Genomic DNA, 20,856 nt, shown 5'->3' with positions numbered 1-20,856 from the left:
GGAGGCATAAGTAGACACGCTTCACCTCCTTGCAAAACCATAAGGAGGATCACAACTAACCTCAAAACAAAAAACAACCAGAGCTGCCAGAAAATCAAACTGTATGGAGGTCCAACAACCAAGAATTTAAAGAAGAAATACTCATTTAGGCAGATAGAGTGGCAGAGCCAGGGAGACGGGCAGAGGGGATGCGATGTTGTGGCAGAGAGGCTGCAGGGGCAAGGCAGCAGTGGTGGCTAGAGGAACACGCGGTCCCACATTCATGTGTGGCAGGTAAAAGCTGGGAGGGACAGTTGGAGACCGATCCTAGCCACCAGCCAGATCACAAACCCAGGGTTCTAATGACAGGAAAATGAAGCCTCATAGCTTCTGACTGTGAAAATCAGTAGGGTATGGGATGGCAGAAGAAACTGCCTATTTCTCAGGAGAGTTGTTTTAGATGGCCCCCATGGTCCTAGAATGCATGCAAACACAGTGACTCTGGGAACCAAGACCAGGGCAACACTCACATTGGAGAAGTGGGTGAAATGACTAGAAACAGCTCAAGTGCCAAGCAAGTGGCATTATTCCTTCTCTAAACCCCCCCCCCCCCCACGCACACACATACACATACAGCCTCACAAAGCAGTGAAACGGGTTGCCCTGCCCTGGCAAATACTTAAGGCTCTGCCCCTTACAACGTAACAGGTACGTCAAGACAGAGAGTCAAAGCAGCTCTACCAAAAGCAAAGAAACAAACACAGGGAGGGTGATCCATTGAGGAGACACAGAAATATGGCCCCATTGAAAGAACAGATCAAAACTCCATAAAAAGAACTAAGCAAATGGAGATAGCCAACCTATAGATGCAGAGCTCAAAACCCTGATGAAAAGGATACTCAGAGAACTCGAGTACAACAAACAAATAAGGGAATCTATGAAGGCTACACTAAGTGAAATAAAGATCTACACAGAACCAATAGTGAAGGGAAGGAAGCTAGGGTTCAAATCAATGAATTGAAGCATAAGGAAAAAATACACAATGAACCAGTACAGAGGGAATGAACAAGAACTCAAAAAAATGAGAGGAAAAGAAGACGGGGACTTCTCCAAAAGTGCAAAAATCTGAATCATAGGGATGTCAGAAGGAGGAGAGGAAGAGCAAGAAATTAAAAACTTATTTGAGAATAAGTAATGAAAGAAAACTTCCCTAACTTGGCAAAGGAAATAGACATACAAGTCCAGGAAGCACAGAGAATCCCACACAAGTTGGACCCAAAGAGGACCACACCAAGATGTAACATAATTAAAATGCCAAAGGTTAAAGATAAAGAGAATCTTAAAAGGAACAAAAGAAAAGCATTTACCTACAAAGGAGTTCCCACAAGCCTGTCAGCTAATTTCTCAAAAGAAACTTTGCAGGCAAGAAGTATTCAAAGTTATGAAAAGCAAGGACCTACAACCAAGATTACTCTGTTTAGCAAAGCTATCATTTAGACTAGAAGGACAGCTAAAGTGCTTTCCAGACAAAGTAAAGCCAAAGGAGTTCATCATCACCAAGGCCTTATTATATGAATAAAGGGATTTATTTAAGAAAAAGAAGAAGGTCAAACTATGAACAGTAAAATGACAACAAACATACAACTGTCAACCTCTGAATCTAAAAAACCAAGCAAACAACTAGAACAGAACCAGAATCATAGATATGGAGGTCATATAGAGGGTTATAAGGGGGAATGGGGAGAATGGAGGAAAGGGACAGGGATTAAGAAGCATAATCAGTAGGAACAAAATAGGGGGTTGGTTAAGAATAGTAAGGGGAATAGAGAAGCTAAAGAACTTACATGCATAACCCATGGTCATGAACTAAGGGCGGGGATTGCTGCAGGAAGAGTATTGGATGGAGAGGGGCAAAGGGAAAAAAATTGGGACAACTGTAATAGCATAATCAATAAAATACACTTTTTAAAAAGGTAGTCAGCCTAAGTAGAATTTTGGAATATCAGGATGATATTTCTCTATGTACCTTTCTGTCCATTTCCCTTTCTCTCTAGCTAGCTTGTGGCTAATGCTTTTTGTGAGGGTAGGGTTTTCTTTTGTCTTAATAAAATAATTTTTGTGTGCTTATTTTCATAATAGGATTCTATAACTAAGATGGAAGATATGCACAAGGAGTTCGAACAATCACAAAGGGACTGTATGAAGCAAGTGGAAGATTTGGAAAATGAATTAATGGCAGTACATTTCAAATACAATGAAGATAAAGCTAGTTTGCAAAAGGAATTAAAAGAAGCAAAAAAACAATTAGAGTTTTCAGAATATCTTAAATTTCAGAGTGACTGTGAAGATAATGTTATAAAACTACAAGCCTATGAGGAGCAAATTTTATATCTGCAAAAGCAATTAGAAGCTGCTACAAATGAAAAGAAGCAAGAAATCACTCATCTCCAAAAAGTCATTGAGGCTAATTCTCAGCATTACCAAAAAGATATTAATAGTTTGCAGGAACAACTTATGCAGTTGAAACCTACACACCAAAAAGAGGTGAAAGAATTAATGTGCCAGATTGCAGTATCTGCTCAAGAACATGAAGCAGAAGTAAATAATTTAAACCAGCTAAAGGAAAACCTAGTCAAACAATGTGAGGCAAGTGAGAAGAACATCCAGGAAAAATATGAATGTGAATTAGAAAACTTAGGGAAAGCCTCAAGTGCAAACCAAGAAAATCAGATGTGTTCTTTGCTCTTACAGGAAGATACTTTTGTAGAACATGCAGTAAATGAAAAAGTTAAACACTTAGAAGATACCTTAAAAGAACTAGAGTCTCAACATAATATCTTAAAAGATGAAGTAATTTATATGAATAATCTTAAATTAAAACTTGAAATTGATGCCCAACATATAAAGGATGAGTTTTTTCATGAACGGGAAGACTTAGAATTTAAAATTAATGAATTATTACTAGCTAAAGAAGAACAGAGCTGTGTAATTGAAAAATTAAAATCTGAGCTAGAAGATTCAAATAAAGAATTTTGCTATACTGTAGAACAGCATAACAAAGAAGTCCAGAGTATTCAGGAACAACATCAAAAAGAAATATCAGAACTACACGAGACTTTTTTGTCAGATTCAGAAAAAGAAAAATTAGCATTAATGTTTGAAATACAGTGTCTAAAGGAGCAGCGTGAAAACCTACAGCAAGAAAAGCAAGAAGCTGCATTAAATTATGAAAGTTTGCGAGAAATTATGGAAATTTTACAAATGGAACTAGGGGAATCCGCTGGAAAAATAAGTCAAGAATTTGAATCAATGAAGCAACAGCAAGCATCTGATGTTAATGAACTTCAGGAGAAGCTCAGAACTGCTTTTAATGAAAAAGATGCTCTTCTTGAAACTGTGAATCATCTCCAAAGAGAAAATGAAAAGTTATTATCACAAAAAGAACTGGTACCAGAACTTGAAAGTGCCATAAAAAGCCTTCAAGAAAAGAATGAAGTATATTTAGTTAGTCTTAGTCAGAGAGATTCCATGTTACAAGAATTCAAAGCAAAAATAAGTTCTCTTACTGATGAAAAAGATTATTTCATAAGTAAAATAAAAAGTTCTCATGAAGAAATGGATAATCTCCTCATAAAATGTAAGAGGGAAGAAAGACTAATTACAGACCTTAGGGAGAAAGTACAGCAAACTACCCAATACAGCACTGAACTAGAACAGAAGATAAATGAATTGACAGGAGAACTAGAAGAAACTTTAAAAGAAAAGAATCATAATTACCAAAAACTAGAAAAACTCATGGTTGAATTGAAAACTCTCTCTGAAGACCACGAAGCACTGTCATCTGAAGGGAAGTCTCTTTCTGAGGAAAATAATAGACTAAGTTCAGAAGAGAATCAATTGAGTAGGGATTTGGAAGCTCTCCTGTCTCAAAAAGAAGGATATTTTATGCTTAAGGAACACATTTCTGAATTAGAAAAGAAACTTCAGTTTACAGTTGAAGAGCGAGATAATTTAAGTAATCAGTTTGAAAATGAGCAAGTTCAGAAGTTATTTATTATAACTCAGTTGTATGGTTTTCTTAAACAAATTGAGTCAGAAGTTATAGAAGAAAATGAAGAGCAAGATGTTGCGAATATCCTACAAGCTATAGGTAAATCCTTAGCTAAAATAAATGAGGAAAAACACAGCTTTCGTTTTCTATATGATAAAAAGGTAGGAGAGTTAGAAAAAAATATTAAGTGCCTTCAAGAGGTGAATATAGTTCAATGTGAGGAACTTAGGTCTTTACTAAGAGACTATGAACAAGAGAAAGTTCTCTTAAGGAAAGAGTTAGAAGAAACCCAGTCAGAAAAAGACAGCCTGCAGTCTGATATTCTAGAAATGAAGAAAGCTAGTGAAAAAACAAGGCTTGAAAATCAGAAGCTTTCAATTCAAGTTGAAGAAGTATCACAGAAATTATGTAGCAAAATTGAAATCCATAATGAAAAAGAAAAGTCTTTTATAAAGGAACTTGAAAACCTAAGGGTAGCACTAGAACAAAAAGATTCTGAATTGCAAGATATGAAAGCCGAGTTGATATTATTAAAGGTACTATTAATTTGAATTATATTGATTTAAATAAATTCTTCTAGTTATAAAGTCTTGAAAATATATAAACTTTTTTACACATTGAAGTCAGATATAAATTTTTAGCATTTAAACTCAAATGGGAAATTTCTGAAAAATTCATTAATTGTTTTCATGTTTATTATCACATTGACAACTTTTTGGTTTGAGATCCTTTTAGAATTATGATTTTGCATAAGATTAAATGATTAAGGGGTTGTATATGTTGGTCAATATTGTATAATTTAGTCACCAGCAAAACAGCAAATATGAAAAATTTGAATTTCATTCTTAGGTGATGTAAATATCTTTCTTAAAGAGCACTATTTAACAAAAAGCAATAATGGTAATTAACTTTAGCTAAAATTTTAGATTTTCCTCAAAATTTGTGACTATGATAAACTTATTTAATCTTTTCCTTATGTATTTGTTATGTGTCAGATTGTTTATCTTGGCTTTGGACACTATTGTTTGTTTATAGTAAATGCTCTATGTATAAGGTCAATATCTGATCTGTCAATGGAAAAAAAGACTTCACCAAATTGTTTTTTGTATGAATTCTTTAATTATTTTCTCATGCTTAACATTATGGCCAATTTATCATCAGAAATGAGATGATTCTTGTGTCCGTCCCCCCCACCCTGTAAAATTTAGGATTACTTAGAGAAATCACCTTTGGTAGAAAACGATCAACCACCTTTGGTAAAAGAGCTAGAAGAAAAAATAGGTAAGTAGTTTTGCATATGTTCTCACAATTATACAAATTCTTCTTAGTGTGAAAATAGAATGGAAAGTATAGCAGCCAATTAATGAGTCTAAATCATAGTAATCAGCTGTCTCTTCCGAATGTCCCCATTCTTGCCCCTCTGCCATCTGTTAATACTGTCACTTTTTAATCCAAGCAAAGGACTGATGTGAGTTTATGTATAAATAGTTCTATGATTATTTTGGACTTTTTATTTATTTAGAAAACTATCTGAATGCCCACCTACCTAGGAACTAGTAATAGAAAGGTGATTAAGATACAGACCATGTCTTCAAAGAGCTCACTGCCAGAAGGGGCTTTTATTATAGTAGTTTGGTGTGTGCATATGGTACAGTGCCAGCAGTACAGAAAGTAACTGCCTGTTTTAAGTTAGTAAAACATCACAGAATAGTTTATACTCGCGTCTTGAAGACTGAAAAATTTGTCACAAGAAGAAAGGTATTCTAGCAAGAAAAAACAGCAGTACTTGTATATTAACACATATAACATCAAGTCCATACTAGTAAGATCCTAGAGAGACTGGAGTCTGAGCCTAGAAGCACCAGTGTCACATGCAGAGGAGTTGAGACTTTATTTTATCCCTTTATTTTTGTTAGTAACATTATGGGCTAGCTCATTTAAAGATGAAGAAATAAATATTTAGTATTATGTAATGTGCCCATAATTCCTCATTTTAGTGCCCACTTAGATTGGCAGAGGAAAGGGGAGAAGGTAGTTGAAAGAGTTTAGAATGACTCCCAATTTTCTGTAATAGATGATTGGGACAAGTCTGGTTAGGAAGATGATGAGCTCAGTTTTGGATAAATTAAGAATAAATACTAACGTAAATGGAGATGTCTAACAGGTTGCTAAATACGCAGATCTGCAATTGAGAGAGCTAGGTCAGAGATAAAATTTGTAATCGACATAATAGTTGGCATTAAAAGCTGTGAGATTGAGATCACCAAGGAAATGAGTATAGGGGGGAAAAAAATGAGGACCAGAGACAGTTCTCCATCATTTAAAATCAGTAAGATAGAAACAGCAAAAGAGATTGAGAGGAACAGCCAGTGAGGTAGGAATACCCAGAGCACAAAAAATCTTAGAAGCTAAGGCAAATGAAGTGCAAGTGAAGGAAGTGTTTCAAGAGGGTGAAGTATTTACCTGTGGTTAATGCTACAATAGGTCAAGTAACATTGGTACGAAGAACTCACCATTGGATTAAGCAACCTAGATGTCATTGTTTACTTGGTGGTAACAGTCCCCCTGATATGCCAAAGCCAGAGCCTGATTAAAGTGAGTTCAAGGAACAAATGGAGGAAGTAAAATTTGAGAGCATGTATAAACAACTCTTAGAAGGAGTTTTCTATAAAAGTTTTGCTACAAAAAAGATGGGACAATATCCAGAAGGGAAATGGTTTGCCTTTTTGTGTGTGTGTATGATGTACCACCTATCCTATTGTGACCTCTCTGTGACCATTTTGGCTGTTTCTGCTATTGATTCCTGGACTTAGTCTTTTCATGATATGTTTCTTATTGTATGTTTATAAATTGGGGGAAAAAAACTAATAGAGAAGGAGCTATGCTGTACAAAAAAATGGGGAGAATTGCTACACTGATGCCTGAATAGGTGAGAAGATACGGAATGAAATGCGGAATTGAAACAGTTGGCCTGTGCTACACACACACAGATCATCTGTAGCAGCCAGAGAAAGACAGTGTATATGGAGAAAGGTGCAACTCAGTTAATAAGCAGGGACATAACTTGAAGCCATAATTAAAGTTAAGCAATGGTACCATCAAGAAGTAACGTATGGAACAGTGGAGCTTAAATAGGGAAGACAGCTAAAGATGTTAAGAGGAGAGGTCAAGATTGGACCCACAGAACACATTACAGGTTTAGTTGTAAAAATAAGACCTACCAACCTAAACAAGTGTGCCTAGGGAGCATAAATACATAACTTCATCTGGTATCTCTTCTTGATCCTTGTTTGTAAATTACCACTTAAAATCCTGGCATACTTGTGTTTTAGGGAATCTTAGAGAATGGAAGAAAATGGAAATTTTTTACATTGTTTGCCTCACTTAGATAATGAATAATTAAGCTTTCACTTAATCAAAATAGGTATTGTCCTATCCTAGTAACTCAGTTGGTTAGAGCGTCATCCTGATACGCCAAGGTTGAAAATTCAGTCCCATCAGGGCACATGCAAGTCAACCAATGAGTGCATAAATAAGTGGAAAAACAAATCAATGTTTTTCTCTCTCCCTTCTCTCTCTCTAAAATTCATAAATATTTTTGAAAGGTATTACTATTTTTGGTACTTATTACTCTTAATTTCAAATTGCAGATTTTGTGTTTCAGATTAAAGATCAATTTCTAGGGCTAAAGTAAATAAATTGTATATTTTCCCTTTTGAGTTTATATATATCAACTGTTCGCTTTATTTTTAGAATATCTAGAAGAAGAATCCAAAGAGAAAGAGGAGAAAATATGTAAGATAAAACTAGTTGCTGTGAAGGCAAAGAAAGAACTAGATTCCAGCAGAAGAGAGGTAAGGTGGCTTAAAAATGCAAGATTAAAGAACCTTACATTTTAGAAAACCAGGTTTTTCTGTTCATAAAAACTCTATATTCTATATTTAAAATAGGTCCAGATTCTAAAAGAAGAACTCAAATCTGTTCAATCAGAAAAGGATCAGTTGTCTACTTCCATGAGAGATCTCATTCAAGGTGCAGAAAGCTATAAGGTAAAATTATTTTAATAAATTATATTTGTAACCTGTAAGTTAGGAAATATACTAGAATCGTGAAATTTATTCATAACACAATCCCTTGTGTTGTTTAGTAAGTAGTTTTTACTATGTTTTTGTATGATGTATCATTCTAGTATAAATATTTTAAATAGCTAAGCTTTAAATGGTGCATTGTTTTTTAAAACTAAAATTCTGTTTTGGGATTTCATAATAAAATTAGTAACAATAAAATATGGCTATTGTTACTGTTATTATTTAATAGTGTTCTGGCCAAATGAATAAACCTGAAGCTTAAACAATAGGTCTGACAGAAAGATGAAAGTGTTATTACTTGGAGTTAATATGCTTGTCTACTAAATAATGTGAGACTATTATAAAAAATACAAGAATTAAAAATGAGAATACAACAAAATGCAAGATAAATGCCATTGTATTTCTTTACCTATTTATTCAGCAAATATCTTTACAGCTGGGCTGAGTTCTGAGTACTAGATAAACGGTGGTCAACCAGACTAAGTTATTGCCCTCTTAGGACTTACATTCCAATGGCAATAACAGACAAGCAGACAAAAATACAAGATACAAACTATATAGAAAAGTAAAGGTAGGTAGATTGAAGAGAGTGAGCCATAATTAAGTGGGATTTGATTAAAAGAAGAAAATACCATAATAGCCTAAAATAAAATTTTGGGAAGAGCTTTAATGAGAAAATTTGGTACTAAAAAAAAGCTGTAAAACGTATATAGGATGGTTGAATATTATTTGAAATATTCTGTTTGGTTTACAAATTCTAAAACAGTTTCACTAAAAATTCTAGGGTTTTTTGATAGGGTGATCTTTACAAGCTAGCAAGAAATGAAAAGTGAGATCTTGTTCTAGCAGACAATAAAATTTATTATAAAACTACAATAATGTGATATTGTTCTTAATTTAATAAGACATAGAGACTTATGCATAATAACAAATACTTATAGGACAGGCTTTTTAATGCACTTTACATATCTTGTGGCACTTAGTTGTCAAAATAACCCCAGGAGGTATGTATGATATTAACATTGACAGTTTACAAATGATGAATCTGAGGTACAAAGAGATTAAAGGACTTAAGGCCACAGAGTAGTAGGTAACATAGCAGAGCTGGGATTGGATTCAGGCAGTCTGATTTTAGATCTGTCCTTCCATCAAATAAGCTATATACTACCCCAGTGAAAATTAAAAACACAGAAACCAGTGAAGAAAGAATTAGAAAACTATTTCAGAAAAATCTACTTAGATTTTTACTTAATTCTGTACACCAGAATAAATTCTGGATGGATTAAAGAGGATTGTCAAAATAAAAGCGATTTTCTAAAATCTAGAATAAAATACTGTATCACTAGACTTCTGAATATGAAATACTTTTCTAAACAAAAGCAGTTAAGGAAGTTACTAAGAGAAAGATACTGAACTATACAAAATATAAAATTTACATGAACATATGATAAGGGATTACTGTCTTTAATACAGCTATCTCATAAATCCATTTTTTAAACACATTTATTTAAAATTTATGTATGGACTTATTTATCTTTTACCAGCTATTAGGAGCTTGCTTCTGTACATGGTAATTTATTAATTTTCTCCAGAGGTAGATCATGTATGCCAATATATTTGTTTAAAATATAGATATCAAAAGACTAAAAACAAGAATGAATAGTCAATAACCATGAGATAGCTATAAAAGGTATAATATGCATAATGAGAATGCCATAAGGAGAGGAAAGAGAGAAAGGAAAAAAATAAATATTTCATGCAGTAATGACTAAGATTTTTCCCAAATTAGTATCAGATACCAAACCATAGATCCAGGAAGCTAGGGAACACCAAGCATGATAAACACCAAAATATTTACACCTAGGCATATAATTTGTAAACTTCAGAACACAAAGATAAAAAATCCTGAAAAAAGCCATAAGAGGAAAAACATCTTATCTGTAAGAATTACATCCAACTTCTTGTCAAGATGGCATTGTAGGTAAATACAGTACTCAAATCATCCCACAACCATATCAAAATTACAACTTAATTGCAGAACAGCCATCATTCAGAACCATCTGAAATCTAGCTGAATGGAAGTCCTACAACTAGGGAATTAAAAAAGAAGATACATCAAGACTGGTAGGAGAGGCAGAACTGGCTGGTTCCTCACCCATATGTGGTGGATAAAAATTTCAGCTGCAGAAATTTCCTCAAGGAGTGAAGGGTTCTAATACCAAACCTGGCCCCTCCAGTCCAGGGTTCCAGTGCCAGAAGAGAAGTTCCCATAACTTCTGGCTGGAAAAACCAGTGTGGATTGAGGCTGAGCAAGACAGAGACTTCTGGAGTCCAAGTCACTTCCTCTTAAATGGTCTGCACACAGACTTACTTGGACTCACTTGCTCTGAACTATGTTAGGGCAATAGTTCAAGAGGCAACAGAGACATACAAGGAAAAACTGAATTGTCTGGCATCAGGGTGAGAACAGGGGGCCAGCTTTCTCCCAGATAGAAATGCTGACAGAGGCCATTGTTCTTTTTTTTTTTTTTTTTTTTTTTAATAATTTATTTGTTTATTTATTTTTAGAGAGAAGGGAAAGGAGAAAGAGAGGGAGAGAAACATCACTGTATGGTTGCTTCTCACTCATGCCCCCAACTTGGGGACCTGACGTGCAACCTAGTCATGTGCCCTGACTGGGAATCGAACCAGCGACACTTAGCTCGCAGGCTGACGCTCAATCCACTGAGCCACAGCAGCCAGGGGAGGCCATTGTTCTTTTGATGAGCTCCTCTTCCCCACCAGAGCAGGCAGGGGGGTTCCATATCAAGATTCCAACAACTTGGCTCACACTGTTTGCCCTGCACTGGTGATTCTCTGAGGACCTGTGCCAACCAACTTTGAGACCCACTCAAGTGGTTCCAGTGGCTTTTCCATAAGAATGGCTTATCTTGGCTCATGCTTCAGATTTTCCTAAAACCTCTCAAACACAGCATCTGACCTCAGTGTGCCCATACCTCTTACTACTTGGCCCCAGTCCTAGCACTAGCGACAGCCAGCCTGATTCATAGCTGATTTGGCCTTGCCTGGGCACCTCCAAGCCCAGCACAAGTAGTAGCCATCTGCAGATTGCTTTGTAGCTTATGCCAGGTGGCCCCAGGCAGAACACAGACGGAGGATGACTTTGGCCTGCACCTCCTGGGAGGCCCCAGAGCCAGTGCTCCCAGTCAACACCTTGAGACCACATCAAAGTACCAGCACCCAACCACCTCCACAAACAACACATTCATGGGGTGGACTCAGCAGGCAGGCACCAGATCTCTGCTGAAATAAGTCCTGCTCTGTGGGATGTGCCCCTGCACAGGTGATCCTCCATGGTGGTCCACCTGGGACAACTTCAAGCATAGCAACATTTGCATTATGGGGGGTGCCAGAAGGAGAAGAGAAAGAGCAAGAAATTGAAATCCTTTTTGAAAAAAATAATGACAGAAAACTTTCTTAACCTGGTGAACGAAATGGACATACAAGTCCAGGAAGCACAGAGAGTCCCTAACAAAATGAATACAAAGAGGCCCACACTAAGACATACCATAATTAAAATGGCAGAGGTTAAAGATGAAGAGAGAATCTTAAAAGCAGCAAGAGAAAAGCAGTTAGTTACCTATGAGAGAGCTTCCGTGAGACTGTCAGCTGGTTTCTCAACAGAAACCTTGCAAGCCAGAAGGGATTGGCAAGAATTATTCAAAGTAGTGAAAAGTAAGGACCTACAACCAAGATTACTCTACCCAGCTAAACTATCATTTAGAATCAAAGGACAGATAAAGAACTTCCCAGACAAGAAAAAGTTAAAGGAGTTCATCACCACCAAACCAGTGTAGACAGATATAGATATATCTCTTTAAGAAGGAGAAAAAAGGGATTAAAATATGAACAATAAGAACACCGATCAATAATTGAATCTAAAAACCAAAATAAAGGAGCAGAACAGAAACAGACTCATAAATAAAGAGAACATTTTGATGATTACCAAATTGAAGGGGAATGGGTGAAAAGGGTGAATGGATTAAGGAGTACATATATGTTGTTACAGAATAGTCATGCAGATGTAAAGTATAGCATAGGGAATATAGGCAATAATCTAGTAACTATGCATGGTGTCAGATGGGTGTGTGACTTATCGGGTTGATCACTTAGTAAGTTATGTAATGTCTAATCACTGGAGTTTACACCTGAAACTAATATAATAATGTATATCAGCTATAACTGAAAATTTCTTAAATGATTAAAAATAAATTTAAGTAATAAAATTATATCTACCTTCTCAGAAACCACAAGAAATAAGAGTGTGAAATGAAATACTTAAATTGTTGAAAGAAAAATATTCCTTAACTAGACTTCTGTGCCCTGCAAAATTATCTTCCAAAAAGTGAAGTAGAAATACTTTATCAGATAAAAATTGAGGGGATTAGCCGACATGCCTTTCAACAATTATTAAAAGTTCTTCAGAGAGAGGGAAAATGGTACATGTCAGACCCCAATAGTCATATTGAAGGACAAAGTGGGAGAATTAACACTATATAATTTTAAGACTTACTATAAAGCCGCAGCAATGAAGGTGTGGTATTGCTGAAAGAATGGACAGATTTATGGAACAGAATAGAGAGCCTAGAAACAGACCTATGTAAATACAGTGAACGGATCTTTGACAATGGAGCAAAGGTAATCTTCAACAAATGGTACTGGAACAAGTAGACATCCACGTGCAAAAAAAAAGAATCTAGCCCTGGCAGGGTAGCTCATTGGTTAGAATATTGTCCTGATATGCCAAGACTGCAGGTTTGACCTCTGGTCAGGGCACATACAAGAAGCAACCAATGAATGCATCAATAAGTGAAACAACAAATTGATGTTAGCCTCTTCTCTCTCTCTCTCTCTCTCTCTCTCTCTCTTCCTTCTCTTGCTCTCTCTCTCCCCGCCCCACCTCCTCCCTCTCCTTTTCCCTCTCCTCCATCTCTCTTTTCTGCTTCCGCTCTTTCTCTAAACAAGAAAACAATTTTAGAAAGTCAATAAATAAATTTATTAAAAACTAAATCTAGAAATTAAGCCTCACAAAAATTAACTCAGAATGGATCAGAGAGCTAATTATAAAACAATGCTATAAAACTCCTAAAAGATAACAGGAAAAAACCTAGATAACCTTGGGTATGGCTATGGCTTTTAAGATAGAACACTGAAGGCATGACCTATGAAAAAATTAATAAGCTGTATTAACTTAAAATTTTCTATGTTAAAGATAATGTCAAAAGAATGAGAAGATAAGCCACAGACCAGAAGAAAATATTTGCAGATGACATATATCTGATAAAGGACGGTTATCCAAAATGTACAAAGAACTATTAAAACTCAACAGTAAGAAAACAAAAAACCTGATTTTAAAAATGGCCCTAAGTCCTTAACAGACACCTCACTAAAGTAACTACACAGGTTGCAAATAAGCATATGAAAAAATACTCCACATCATATGTCATCTGGGAAATACAAATTAAAACAAGATACCAGTTAAGAGTACTCAAAATCCAAAAAGACAACACTACCAAATGTAGGCAAGGACATGAAGCAACAACAGGAACTCTCATTTATTGCTGGTGGGAATGCAAAATGATGCAACAACTTTGGAAGAAATTTGGCAGTTGGCTTACAAAACTAAACATACTCTTACCATATGATTCAGCAACCATGCTCCTTGGTGTTTACCCAAAGGATTTGAAAACATATCCAAACAAAAACCTACACGCAGATGTTTATAGCAGCTTTATTCATAATGACCAAAACTTGGACCTAATCAGATGGTCTTCTAGATGAATGGATAAAAAAAACCATGGTACATTTAGATAATTGAATATTCCAGTCATGCACCACATAACAATGTATGTCAGTGATCCCATACGATTATAATGGAGCTGAATTTTCTGTAAGAAATAGAAGGATATGTGGTTTAGAAGGAATTTTTTTTTTCTCTGATGGGAGCAATATTGTGGGGCTTGACAATAGATTTCCTCACTTATAGCACCTCAATTTTGAGTGCACAGATTACATCCCAGTCAGTGACTAACCTGTTTTGGATCACAGGAGCCTGTCCTCCCAGTGCTACATATTCAGAGGGCTTCATAGCTCTCTTAGATCTAGCTTGTTGATCTTCAGAGTACACTGCTATAAATTGTTTGTTGAAGACCTAAGATCCTGTACAATGACAGAGGTCCAGAGGAGCTACTTTAACATGGATTGACTGCCACTGCCACTTTAGGAAGCTTTTGGTGGCAGTATGGAGCCAGCCTGTCCCTGTTCTTCGGAAATATTTTCAGATTGTAATCATATAAAGAATAGATAAATTTTATTCCATCAGTTCAATACCAGAGAGAGCTCTTTGGGCCAAATAGGGTTGATGGAACTAAAAACAAATTTCCATAGTCAAACTATTGAATCCTCAGTTCTATACCCTCTGCATGTTAAAATACCCTTTTTTTTTAAATGAGTACCACGAAGTTCCTTGACCACTGCTCCAATGTGCAACAGCCAAAACCACATTGCCATCACAACGTTCCTGTGTTCCTTTATCTTTCCATCTTGATTTCTTATTCCTACTGATCCTCAGGCCATCTTTGACTCCTTCCTGACATTATGGTGGTCTATGCCTTAACTAGCCAGCTTCTACTCTATATCTCTAGTCAGTCCAGCGCATATCCCCGTTCATGGAACAGCACTGACAGCTTTATGTTCTACTTTTGACTGTCCAGTGAAAGCAGGTGAAGAGCTTTTGGAACAGTGTTTATAAAGTCTACCATAGTGTACAGTAATGTCCTAGGCCTTCATATTCACTTACCATTAACTGACTCACCCAGAGCAACTTCCAGTCCCCCAAGCTCCATGAATTGTCATGGTAAGTACCCTATATAGGTGTACCATTTTTAAATCTTTTATACCATATTTTTACTATGCCTTTTTTTTAATTCTAGATACACAGATATTTACCATTGCCACAGTTGCCTACAGTCTTTAAGTACCATAACATGTTGTACAGGCTTGTAACCCAGGAGCCTAGGTGTATAGTAGGTTAGACCATCGAGGTTTGTACTTCTGTGATGTTCCTGCATGAAATCACTTCATGATGCATTTCTCAGAATGCATTACCATCATTAAGTGATGCATGACTGTATTCAGCACTAAAAAAAAAAAAAAGCTGTGGAGCCATGAGAAGACATGAGAGAAACTTAAATGCATATCACTACTAAGTGAATGAAGCCAATAATGACAAATGTATATAATGTATGATTCCAACTGGATGACATTGGGGAAACAGCAAAACTATGGAGAGAGAAAAAAAAATTCAATGGTTCTAAGGGCTTGTAGGGGAAAGGGGATGAAAAGGTGGGACACAGGATTTTTAGGGCAGTGAAACTGCTCTGTAATAGTGAATATATGTCATTACTCATTTGTCCAAACCTATTGAATGTACAGCACCAAGAGTGAACCCTAATGTAAACTAGGGACTTTGGGTGGTGATGTTATCAGTGATGAACCAGTGAAGGTTTATCAGTCAAAATAAATGTACCACTCTGTTGGCGAATGTTGGTAATGAAAGAGGTGATGCATTGGGGGGAGGTGGGTAATGGAAATTCTCTGTACCTTCCCCACAGTTTTTGGTATGAACCTAAAACTGCTTTTAAAAAGTCTGTTAAAACATTTTTAAAAATAGATTTTATAGTTATAAAACTTACCCAATCTTTTAGTAAGTTAGGGATTCCATTTGTGTGATGAAGCAACAAGGTTTAAGGGTAAAACAGGTGCTGATAATGTTTAAGAATGGTGATCACTTTAAGTAAAAACAAGACATATAACTAAACTCCATTAGGTTCCTCAGGGAACATCAATGTTAAGATGCTGAATGAATTGGTAGGTCACTTCTGTATTTTGCTAGACAGTTTCTTTTCAATGTTTATATGACTTACAATAATTTTTAACAGTTTTTTATAAGAGATCTGAATGTGCAACATTCTGAAGTTCAATAATTGGTCATTATTTGCTTAGAAACATCAGCATATCCATCATGGAAATGAGATTGTTGCATATATGGCATTCATTATTTTGTTCCAAAGCTCTGATAAGAATAATCCATTAGAATTTCCTGTAGGGGGCCATTATTTACTAGAGTCAGCCTTGGTATAGCAATTCAGTATTTGCAGCTATTCACAACTATTAGAACCATAATGAGTACAAACAAAAATAACCACACAGAGTCTAAGAGGATAAAGGTCTTTGATTTTTGGAGTTAAAGGAATCCACATAAATAAAAACCAAGCATGGCATCTATGGAAAAGAAGATATGATTTCTCAACCCCATATTTATGTATGCCAGGAAATCACAGTATCCTCAGATAAATAAACATGGACAAATTTATAAGCCAGATTCTACATTCCTAATTCCTGCCTTCTCCCAAGTAGTAAATAAGTAGACCATAAAATATTCAGATTCTAACAGTAATCATTGTGAACAATAATTAACTATGCATAGGCCCTGGCTGGGTAGCTCAGTTTGTTAGTGTCATTCCGATATGCCAAAGTTGCAGGTTCAATCCCAGGTCTGGCACATAGAAGAATGAACCAAATAAATGCAACAACAAATCAATCTCTCTTTCTCTTGCCCTCACCTACCCTGTCCCTGTCCCTCTCTTCCTCTTTCCCTTTCTCTATAATCAACAAATGAAAAAAATTAAAAATAATAATAATTGACTATGCATAAATCATAATTAGAAACAAAATTAGGTTTGGTTAAGAGTCAGGTTTGGCAAGGAAGAGCACATAATTGCCATGCATGAGACCACTAGAGGAACCTGGGAAGGTGATCCAAGGATTCAAAAGATCTAGGGCTGGATGAAGGTCACTTTTCAGGGTTCCCAAAATAAACTTTCAAAGGAAACTCAGAAACATTTTCTTAGTTATTGTGCATACAAATTCATTTATATGAAGGAGAGCAATCAGTAGTTGTCCAAGAACAAAGGCAAAAAAAGGATTTAGAAGACGGGAGAGAGGAAAAACTATAGGCAATCTGAAAACAGTGAGTCTCATTTATGTATTTTTCGTTGCTATGTAGCTAAAAGGTCAGTTTGGGCATTCTGTCCCTGAACAGGAGCCAACTGTAATATCAAAAAAATTCAGACTTCCGGCCAAGATAGAGGCTTAGACGGACACGCTCGGTCTCCCTCTACAACTAGAGAGGAATACAACTCGTCGGCAGCCGTCCGTCTCGAGAGACAATGGTGTAGCTTCTTAAGAGTCTATCTGCACCGCCGAGAATGGCTGTGCAGTCCGACTCGGGAGTGACACGGTATCTGTCTCCTCCCGTGTTGAATCGACATCTTGCGATGACGCTGGAGTGTCCTCTCCAGTGAAGCTGAAGCTACAGAGCCTGGGCAGGGTGATATGGAGGGTCTGCTGTTGCCCATGCAGCAGACCCCCCCTCTCTTCGCAGCTGAAGGGTCCAAGGGAAAGACGGAGTCAATACAGCTTGGCTTCAGGTGCGCCGCAGGAGTGGCCGGTGTTGACTACAACGTCAAACCGCCTTAGGGACTCCGGCTCCGGATTTTCTGTCGGGGTTTACTCCCTTAGCCTTTCCCCTGAAGAGGTATGCCGCAAGGCAGCGGAGGTTTTTTGGAGTCAGAGTTTTCCTTCTCTGATGTGCCCTGACTGGAAGATCGAACCAGCGACACTTAGCTCGCAGGCCGACGCTCAATCCACTGAGCCAAACCAGCCAGGGGGAATACAACTACTTCAAAACAAAAGATAACTAGAACTTCCAGAAAATAAAACTACACTGAAGCCCAAAGTACAAAGTTATAAACCAGCGGCGCCCTTTGGGCAGGTAAGAAGAGCAAAAGGGGGCGGAGCTGTTTGCGGTAGCACCAGGGACAGTGGCAGGGAGAGCAATCTCAGCTGCAGTCTAACCCCGGCAGCTTGCGACCCCAACGCTCGGAAAAACAACCACCACATCTCCCCGAACAGTGAGGCCCAGAGGGCGGGAGGACGGATCCCGGTCTCCTAGCGGAATAACTGTAGGAATCCATCTTGGACCCCTGCCCCCACACAAAGCGCCACAGCGCCGTGAAATAGGTTGCGGATCGCCACTGGTCGCTGGGCAGTGACAACAAAGTGCCACAGCGCAGCAAGAAAGGTTGCTGGATCACTGCCGGTCGCTGGGTTGTGACGACAAAGGGCCACAGCGCGGCGAAAAAGGTTGCGAATCGCTGCCGGTCGCTGGGTTGTGGCGAGTACACAGGCTCTGCCCCCTATAGCCGGCCCAAGAAAGCAAAACGCATCTGTCAAAATGAGGCAGACAACTATAGAAATCCCGGTGGCGCAGCTCACCAGGCAACAGATGAAGAACCTGACAGATGAATAAATAAGAAACCTGTCAGAGGCTCAGTTCAGGGCCATTGTTATCAGGTGGCTTACAGAATTAACAAAAGATCTGGAAAAAGATGAGAAAGAATTGAAAAACACTCATACTGAAAGGGACAAAACCACATACGAGACAGATGGTGAGGAAATAAAATCCAGAGTTCGAATCAACAAACCAGAACATAGAAAAGGAACAAACAGTCAACCAGTGCAGGGAGGAAACCGGAAGCAAGGAAAATGATGAGAGGATCAGAAACCTCTGGGACAGCTATAAGAGATCCAACATACGGGTGATCGGATTGCCAGAGGGCGAAGAAGAAGAACTAGAAATTGAAAAATTAAGTGAAAATATAATAAAGCAGAACTTCCCAAACTTGGGGAAGGAAAGCACAGAGAGTTCCAAAACAAATGGACCCAGGGAGAACCACTCCAAGACACATTATAATCAAAATGTCAAAAGTTAAAGAGAGAATTTTAAAAGCAGCAAGAGAGAAGAAAAGAATCATGTACAAAGGGGTCCCCATTAGACTATCAGCTGACTTCTCAAGGGAGACCCTGCAGGCAAGAAGGGACTGGCAAGAAATATTCAAAGTAATGAGAATCCAAAACCTACAACCACGAATACTTTATCCAGCGAAGCTGTCATTCAGAATAGAAGGGCAGAGAAAGTGTTTCCAGGACAAAATAAAACTGAAGGAGTTCATTAGATCCAAACCACTGTTATATGAGATGTTAAAAGGACTGGTTTAGAAAAAGGAGGATCAAAACTATGAACACTAAAATGAAAACTGCATCACAAGAAACAACAACAGAAGCTAGGGAATTGAAACAAAGGCAAACTAAATAGGCAACGAGAGTGGAAAAAAAACTATAGGTATGGGGAGCATATTGGGGGGAAGTCAGCAGGGAAGGGGAAGGGGGAGAGGGAGGGAGATGGTATAGGAATTAAGAAGCATAGTAGGAGGGAATGGAATAGAGAGAGAGGTTGAGAAGAACTATACGCACAACCAATGGACATGGACTAAAAGGGGGGGACAAGGGGAGGGAGGCGGGCCACCGGGTGGAGGGGAGCAGAGGGAAGAGAAATTGGAACAAATGTGACACTGTAATCAATAAAACACATTAAAAAAAAATTCAGTTGATTTTAGAGTATTCAGAAAATACTGAGTGTTTTGCCATAAGGTATTAGAGACTGTATTTATATAACATCTTCATCATTTACCATTAGCACCTCCACTTTATATTAGAGTCTGCCTGAAACATTTCATTATCAGAATTCTTTAGGTGGAATTAATAAGTGACGAGGTTATACTTTTTTTTTTTTAATGTTTTTTATTGATTATATTGTTACAACAGTTCCAATTTTCTCCCTCTTGTTCCCCTCCACCCAGCACCCCCCTCCCCCAGCAATCCCCCCCAAGTCCATACCCCTGGTTCGTAAAAATTAACTATCCCCCCCCTCTCAAATATTAGGACGAGGTTATACTTTTTCTCCTCCTCAAATTTTGTTTACATTTCAAAAGTTTAATTTTGTTGATGATTCAAATATTTAACTTGGAAATATATTGTATATATTTAAAATCCTCTTTAATAGATTCCATCATACTTAAAATAGTCTGAATTATGCTAATTTTATTGTATAATGCCAGTTAGAAATTCTGTCAAATGTTGAAATTAGATAAATATTTAAGCTTCAAAAATGGACTCATAAACCTTATATCGAAATGGCTTGATTATTTAGTCTGAATGGTAGAATGTATAATAATATCCTCAAGGTAAATTATTTTGTCTTTTATTGAAGAATCTTTTACTAGAATATGATAAGCAGTCGGAACAGTTGGATATAGAAAAAGAACGTGCTAATAATTCTGAGCATCATATAGAAGAACTTACAAGACAATTAAGGAACTTAACTTCTCAGGTAACCCTAAATTGAATAAGTGCAGACACAAAAATCTTCATAAATATATTTCAGTATTTTTGCATAAAATAAAATTAATACATGACAGAAACTTAATTTCCTTTTCCTTTTCCCACTATTGGGGAAAAAAATTAGCAACTATTTTGTCTTACTTATTGCTCTAATTCAGTTCCTCTGGTTTTTTTTTTTTTTTTTGCCTTTTTCTCTGCCAGTGTTCCCTGTAATGTTTGCCAAACTAGTATCAACGGTAATAGTGTTTAAAACTTATCCTCAATTTAACATTGTCATTCTTTGGAATTGATTGTGAAATCTTCATTTTTTTCATACTATACCAACATTCTCATTAGTGTACCATTTTCCTCTTTCACTCCTGTATATTTTGTGTG

At 37.0% G+C, this 20,856-nt stretch overlaps 1 protein-coding gene across 3 annotated transcripts in view; it reads left to right on the top strand.

The window, feature by feature from the left end:
- GCC2 (GRIP and coiled-coil domain containing 2) overlaps positions 1 to 20,856 on the top strand; it is a 76,921-nt gene that overhangs the window by 11,437 nt on the left and 44,628 nt on the right. For 2 of the 3 annotated variants that reach the window (XM_090269942.1, XM_090269943.1), the window contains 5 exons: positions 2,119 to 4,566; positions 5,239 to 5,311; positions 7,784 to 7,884; positions 7,981 to 8,079; positions 20,351 to 20,470. In XM_090269942.1, the coding sequence (XP_090126068.1) occupies positions 2,119 to 4,566; positions 5,239 to 5,311; positions 7,784 to 7,884; positions 7,981 to 8,079; positions 20,351 to 20,470 (2,841 nt within the window). The remainder of the gene's footprint in view (positions 1 to 2,118; positions 4,567 to 5,238; positions 5,312 to 7,783; positions 7,885 to 7,980; positions 8,080 to 20,350; positions 20,471 to 20,856) is intronic. The other variant, XM_090269944.1, reaches the window with a different exon arrangement.

The sequence above is a fragment of the Furipterus horrens genome, unplaced genomic scaffold (assembly GCF_987537825.1).
Source record: "Furipterus horrens unplaced genomic scaffold, mFurHor1.1.pri manual_scaffold_3, whole genome shotgun sequence".
Classification (NCBI taxonomy): Eukaryota; Metazoa; Chordata; class Mammalia; order Chiroptera; family Furipteridae; genus Furipterus; species Furipterus horrens.
The sequence above is the reverse complement of the archived record's forward strand: the minus strand, read 5'-3'. Positions and strand labels throughout refer to the sequence as shown.